At 44.3% G+C, this 7,173-nt stretch overlaps 1 protein-coding gene across 1 annotated transcript; it reads left to right on the top strand.

The window, feature by feature from the left end:
• The first annotated feature begins 516 nt into the window (after nucleotides 1-516).
• Nucleotides 517-4,688, top strand: CRIPTO (cripto, EGF-CFC family member). Its single transcript, XM_081287300.1, has 6 exons — nucleotides 517-909; nucleotides 1,905-1,957; nucleotides 2,161-2,295; nucleotides 2,698-2,812; nucleotides 2,901-3,010; nucleotides 4,442-4,688. The coding sequence occupies exons 1-6, from the start codon at nucleotides 890-892 to the stop codon at nucleotides 4,555-4,557; spliced, it is 549 nt and encodes a 182-aa protein (XP_081143426.1). The 5' UTR covers nucleotides 517-889; the 3' UTR covers nucleotides 4,558-4,688.
• The last annotated feature ends 2,485 nt before the right edge of the window (nucleotides 4,689-7,173 follow it).

Below are 7,173 nucleotides of genomic sequence, written 5' to 3'. Positions count from 1 at the left end.
TAAAGATTTTTCTGGAGCTCTCTGCCTGGGTCCAGGCTGCACAATCCCACCGGCCAGCTGCTCGCTGGCCTCCACCAGCAAGGCTGGCTCGCTCTCCCAAGCCCAGCACCTGCATATCCCCTTCCGACCTTGGTCTTACCCCTCACCCACCTAACTCCTGAAGGCAGGGGGCACACCTTTGCTAGACCACCCGAGCTTCCCTAGGGCGGAGAACGGGTCTCAACAACCTTTTTTGGAAAAACAAAGATGAAATCTACTTTCTAGAAATAAAATTTGAGAATAAAATGCAAAGGTCTTTAGACACTCCCATACGTGGTGTTTGGGTTTTTCTTAATAAAACAATGGTTCTCCATCACTTCAAGTTGGGATCAACAACTTGATAGAATAATTGAGTTGCCCCCATCCCCACCCCCTGGGGAGGGGGGGCAGTAAATCTGGTATTTTTCACCGGTAACTGAGGATAACCGACCTCAGGGATGGTCACTTTCTTTTCCTTTCCTTTCTTTTCAGGCGTCTTGCAGTTCACTTCCCAGCCCTGCAGCATTAGGGCATTCTAAGGGGGCTGAGCCTCTTGCCTCCCCGCCCACCTGAGGGTCCTTTTTGCCACCTGAAGGAAGGAGGATCCCCCGGAAGTTCCTTGCTCAAGGTCAAAACATTCATTAGATTGTATTCGCTAGAATACCCCAGCTTCCAGGACATCCCGGCTCCTGCTTCTCCTAAGACCTGGGGCAAGCTTCTTTTTCATCCGGGATACTTTTTAAATTGTCATTTTTTCACTTCTGAAAATTAATCTTTTTCCTTTAAGTGTTTTGGCAATGACTTTATGAGTTAAAGCCACTGCTTACATCCCCCGCCCCCTAAATTTTTAAGAGCTGTGGACTGCAGGAAGATGGAGCACTTCTCTTCCAGGTAGGAGCTAATCTTGAACTGTGGACTTGATGGCTAGAGATTGCCAGCTTAGGAAATCATTTTTCTATACCTCTCTGATTTTGTCTTAATCGAACCTTAAAAACTTTCCAACAGCCCTGCTGTTTTTCCTGAAAAACCTGGTACTTCAGACTTACAGTGTACTTTGCCATGGGCTTTTAACATTTCTAATCATGCTGCTGATGAAATGTTTTCCTACTCTTTTATAAGGAATACCAATATTATAGCCAAATTAAAAATCTGCTTCTGAAAAGGTCAAATATAGAGAGAGACTGATTTTATACTTGCAAAACTGTTAAGAACGACAGCAAAAAAAAAATTAACCTGAAAAACTTTCGAATTACAGGTTTAATTGAAATAGTTTGTGAAATGTAATTTGATAACACAGAATGTCATTTTTTAAATTCGTGTGTGTGTGTGTGTGTGTGTGTGTGTGTGCGCGCGCGCGCGCTGAAGATTGAACCTGGGGTGCTTTACCACTGAGCAACATTACATCCCCAGCCCTTTTTACTTTTTTTGTTTTGAGACAAGGTCTCACTAAGTTGCTGGTCTTTCTTACTATGTTGCTGAAGCTGGCCTTGAACTTGTGATCCTCCTGTCTCAGCTTCCTGAGTTGCTGGGATTATATGTGTGTGCCACTGTAACCAACCATTTTAAAATTTTTATATGAAAACTCTGCAAGAGAGAAAAAAAAATGTAGGTTTTGTGAAATAGATAAGATTTATTCCCTCTTTAACTCATGTGCTTGTGAGGTTAGGTCCTAAGAAATAATGAAGAGTTGGATATTGTTGATATTTTCAACATTTTCTTTGTTAGCCTGAGTTAGCTATAAATAAATAAAGAAGAAAGGTGAGATTCTGCAATTCCTCTTTAGTGGTCTGTGGTCTTGGCTCTGTGTTGAGAGGACCCAAGTGTTAATTCCAAGGGTTTTATTTGCTTTGATTTGCTAACGGGATGTCCCTATTTCCTCTTCCTAGGGTGATTTTCATCATGGCCATTTCCAACATGTTTGAACTGGGATTAGTTGCTGGTGAGAAAACTTTTGTTCTTTTAATCACCAAACGTTTTTCCCCCTTTTTTGTAGTCCTAGGGATGGAACCCAATTTCTTGCGCAGGCTAGGCAAGTGCTGTATCTCCAAGCACACCCCATCCTTCACTGTTTTGTTCTTTTGATCACCAACTATTTCTATGTGGCCTAAAATACAGACTCCTGGATTGATTTTTATCATTAAGGGTTGGGCCACCATGAATTTGCACATGCATCTCTGGGAGACCCAGGCTTTAGAGATGGAAGCATTCAGTCCCAGGAAAAACCTGCCGTTCGTTCCCGGTCTTTCCAGTTTGTGCCATCCATAGGAATACAGGACAGTAAGAGCTACCTGCCTTAGATCATCCCTGACCTGGTCCATCTTGTGGACTTTTACCTAAGGGGGTGGGCACATGATGCTGGGTGGGTGGGCACGTGATGCTGGGTGGGTGGGTGGATGGGTTGGGTTGGTGAGACTGGCATGGCATATTTCCCTTCCCTGGTATGCAGTTTCCCTCCCCTGATTCCACTTCACACTGGGGTCCCTGAGAACCGGCACTGTCAAGTGCCTGAAAGTGATTTCCCCAGCTCAAAAGAAGAGCTAGCAAAAGGAACTGTGGAAAGCAGAGTCCCACTTGTGAGGCTGAAGGTTTTCGGACATCTGTAAACATTTGGGGGAGATGAAGCACTGGGTTTGCAGGATAATGTCCTCAGGTTTTTCAGTCTCTCCTCTTACATTTCAGGTAAGGAGCTAAACAAAACTTGCTGTCTGAATGGGGGCACCTGCATCCTGGGGTCCTTTTGTGCCTGCCCCGCTTCCTTCTATGGACGGAATTGTGAGCATGATGTGCGAAAAGAGTAAGCTGTGAAAGGGGCAGGAAGCGGGTGCAGAGGAGAGAGAAGGAAATGTGAGAACTTAAAGTAGGCATCATCTGTTTCTTCCTAGGAACTGCGGATCCGTGTCTCATGGCGCTTGGCTGCCCAAGAAGTGTTCCCTGTGCAAATGCTGGCACGGCCAGCTCCGCTGCTTTCCTCAGGCCTTTATCTCTGGTTGTGGTAAGCGTGTTCTGTCTTTCGCCCTTTCGGGGTGCTCAGTTGCTCATGGGGTGCTTAGTTTACCTGGTGTCTTCTCCTACATCCTGGCCTGCTAGAGGCTGACAGCCAAAGTTGTGCTGATCAAAGCGTCCAATGCAGTTGTGGGCATCCAGGGCTCCAGGTAGGAGCTGCCCCAGCAACCTTGAGAGGTGCTCCCTGGGATGGCAGTCCTTCTGCCTTTCAGGAGCAGAATTCTTTCAAGTCTGATAGTCTGTGAACTTCTATTATAAAGGGCATTCAATAAATAGAACAAGGCTGTGCCTTAAACACCAGGAAGTACTACTCTCTGGTGTCCTGTCCTTTGGGAAGGGACCCAACAATCTCCAGGAAGGCCACACAGTTAGAACCCACTTTGATGGTGAATTCCTGACAGCACTTTGATTCTGTTCTTGTCCATTAGGAACTTTTCCCTAGGTCCTTAAAGGGCCCTGGTGATGGCTCTCAGTAGCCTTCACCTTACTGATTTGAAGAAGATAATAGAAAGAAAGACAGGACCAAGAGAAAGACAGGAAGAGTGGATAGTTTCCCACCTCTGCCTGAGCTGGGTTTTTAGGGCCAACCAAGTTCAGAGGACTCTCCTAATTCTAACCTGTAAATTTTTTTTTAAATGGTGCTAGGAATGGAACATGGCCTTACACATGCTAGACAAGTGTTCTGCCAGTGAGGCTACACTCCCAGCATTTTGTTCTGACCTATAGATGTCAGGAATTTAATATTTCCAAGTCCTGAAAGCAAGTAAAATGTGGGACCACCCGCACAGGGATCCTGTCTTTGTCATTTACATTCTGGGTGTCAGGCCTGGGGTAGGTGTTCCGCAAGTGTGGGTTTATAATTGGATGAACCAGGACCATGTTTTCTTTCTAGAATCTGGGGCCCAAAATGTGCCCCCTTATCAGCACTTAACCAAATTCTATCCCATCCCTGCAAATGAAGCTGTCTCCCCTGCAGTAGGTATCAGGGGTGAGAAGTACCCAGGGAAGAGCAAATTAACAGTCAGCCTGGAGCAACTTAAAATTTTTCAGGGAGGGGCTGGGGATGTGGCTCAAGCGGTAGTGCGCTCGCCTGGCATGCGTGCGGCCCGGGTTCGATCCTCAGCACCACATACCAACAAAGATGTTGTGTCCGCCGAGAACTAAAAAATAAATATTAAAAATTCTCTCTCTCTCTCTCTCTCTCTCTCCCCTCTCTCACTCTCTCTTTAAAAAAAAAAAAAAATTTTTCAGGGAGTGTGAATTTCATGTAGTCTGCGCTGCTGATCCTATAAGCACATTGTCCACGTCAAATGTTGGGCCCTGACTAATTTGTGGCTCGTGCAGATATGTCTTATGTGTGGGCAGCAGGATGAACTGCCAGAGGGATTTTCTTTAATGACCAAGTGTCTCTACCTTTCAGAGAGCCGCGTGATGGAAGAGCACCTTGCAGTTTCCAGGACTCCAGAATTAGCCCCATCTGCATGGACCACTCTCATGCTAGCTGGCCTCTGTCTTTCTATACAAAGTTACTGTTAATTGACATTTGCCTTTTTCTGGAAATATAAGTTTAGTTACATGTGAATTTCATGATTAGTAAAAACTATAATGCTCCGATGTCCTAACTAAATGTCTAATCATTTGTTATTTGCCTTAAAATAATGCACATGTTTCTGTTCTGATTCCTAATACATCCTTAAAAAGCACCAAGTACTTTTTACCTTTGCTCTGCTGTCTCTGTGAAAGCTACTTTAAAAAAATAGTAATTGTTATCCCTATTGACCGTGTGCCCAAGTCCTGTGTTTCTCAATTTGTATTATTCTATAAAGTCTTATTAAAACATACTTGATTTTAAATAGTTGGATTCTACAGATTATTAAAAACAATTCTATTGTGAAAGTCAGGGCAAAGTTTTGAATAAATTAAAGTCAATTAAGACAGTAATGTTATTTTTACCTTTTTTCTTGTTGGGTACCAGGGATTGAACCCAGGGGCACTTAACCACTGAGCTACATCTCCAGCCCTTTTTATTTTTTAATTTTTTTATTTTAGACAGGGCCTTGCTAAGTTGCCTAGGGCCTCACTAAATTGCTGGGGCTGGCTTTGAACTTGCAATTCTCTTGCCTCAGCCTCCAGAGCCATTGGGATTACAGGCCTGTGTGACCATGCCCAGCAAGACAGTCATTTTAAATGAAAGAAAAGAAAGCCTCTGAGCATGATGGTGCATGCCTGTAATCCCAGTAGCTTGGGAGGCTGAGGCAGGAGGATAACGAGTTCAAAGCCAGCCTCGGCAAAATCAAGGCGCTAAGCAACTGAGTTCGACCTTGTTTCTAAATATAATACAAAATACGCTGGGAATGTAGCTCAGTGGCTGAGGGCCCCTGAGTTCAATCACCAGTGCCCCCCCCCCCCCACTAAAGAAAAGAAAACAAACACTCTTTAAAGAAAGGCAATGGAGGTCAAGAGAGGCAAGCACTGGAGAGATAGAAGTGGTGTGTGTGCCAAGGAGAAAAGAGGAAGCAAAGGGGAGCGATGGACTGGAATAAAGAAAATGGATTATTTGATGGATGTTTAGATGGTTGTAGAGAAGCAAGTTAAAAAGCTCAGGTTGTAGCTCAGTGGTAGAGCACTTGCCTGGCACATATGAGGCTCTGAGTTCAATTCTCAGTACCCATATAAATAAATTTTAAAAATATGTCCATCCATAACTAAAAATATTAAAAAAAAAAAAAAGCTCAATTGCAGGGCCAGTTCCCATCATCTATAGAAAGCTATATAAGACAAGGATCCTCTATTATCTCAAGGCATTAAAAAGAGAATGAAGTCTCCTTGGAGGGTAAAAATTGTATCTAAATTTTCCCAACAAGATTGCTTAAGCCGGGTGCAGTGGTGCGCGCCTGTAATCCCAGTGGCTTGGGAGGCTAAAGCAGGAGGATCTCGAGTTCAAAACCAGCTTCAGCAAAAGTGAGGCACTAAGCAACTCAGAGAGACCCTGTCTCTAAATAAAATACGAAAAAGGGCTGGGGATGTGGCTCAGGGCTGAGTGCCCCTGAGTTCATTCCCTGCTACCAAAAAGAAAACAAAAGATTGCTTAATTTTGTTTTCTCAAAACTATGCAATTATTTTAACAGTTGCAGAAGAAAATATTCATAATATATTTAGACATAAACCAAGTGATAAAACTATGATAAAACCCATTTTTGTAATACATTCAGTTTATAAATATGCACAGTAAAAAATGGGAACACTATTGACCAAAATGGGAACCTTAGTTATTTCTAGGTGGTGAGATGAATAGTGCTTTGTGGGGGGTGGATTTTTTTCCTTTGTGCACTTTTGTATTTTCCAACGTGAGGATGCATTCTATCTGTTTTCATATGGAATGTGCTGGCTTGAAACTGAGGAAGCCACAAGAGCCACAAGCTCCAAGCAGATGCCCACTTTTGTTTCCCTCTATGGTGGAATGTTTCCCTCTAGTGTGCGCTGCTCTGGGGGACAAGATTTGCTTTCATCATTAGGTACTGCTTGCCGCAGTCTGGCTGGGCACAAAATCACGAGCCACTCACAGCCTTGTAGATTCACACAGCAATTCTTTATTTCCGAACTCCCATCGGCACTCTACACGCACGTTCTGGGGAAAATCCACACTCTCCACCGGGCTCTGCATCCCAAAATACCCTCTCAATCCCGCGAGAACTCAACGGGAACTCAAGGAGCCGGGGCCTGAAGCAGCAGGATACGCCCTATTCCCAGCAGGATCCACCTTAAACCTGGAACCGCCCTAAACCTGGATCCTCCCTGGTCCTTGAGCAGGGTCACCTTTCTCAAACATTCATGCAATGTCACTGCAAATGACCTGGGTCCAAGGCAAGCCCATTTCCACAATGGAGAGTCCTTCCTCTAAGCAACATTGGGTAGGCTGACAAGGAAATTGCCATGCATCATACCTACTTGGCTATGGCTCTCAGCAACTGCTTGATCCACAAATTGTGTTTTTCCAAAATAATCCTCTGCTGTTGCAAAATTGCAAACGGGTGGAATTTTTTTCAGTGCCCAGTGGAAAGCAAGTGAAATGGGATAAGCATGGAGGGAGAGTGGCTTGGAGGCTGGAGACAGTGGGACCAGGTCCCACTGTGGATTTGGGCTAATGACTAC

The sequence above is a fragment of the Spermophilus citellus genome, assembly GCF_964194105.1.
Source record: "Spermophilus citellus genome assembly, chromosome: 3".
NCBI lineage: Eukaryota > Metazoa > Chordata > Mammalia > Rodentia > Sciuridae > Spermophilus > Spermophilus citellus.
Note: the sequence above shows the minus strand (reverse complement) of the source record. Positions and strands in the feature narration are given on the sequence as shown.

What these genes read in the sequence shown, in the direction of transcription:
- CRIPTO (XM_081287300.1), top strand. Translation starts at nt 890, where the DNA reads ATGGAGCACTTCTCTTCCAG. An exon ending in ATCCATAGGAATACAGGACA is followed by an intron (nt 2,296 to 2,697) that starts GTAAGAGCTACC and finishes CTTACATTTCAG; the next exon opens with GTAAGGAGCTAAACAAAACT. An exon ending in GAGCATGATGTGCGAAAAGA is followed by an intron (nt 2,813 to 2,900) that starts GTAAGCTGTGAA and finishes GTTTCTTCCTAG; the next exon opens with GAACTGCGGATCCGTGTCTC.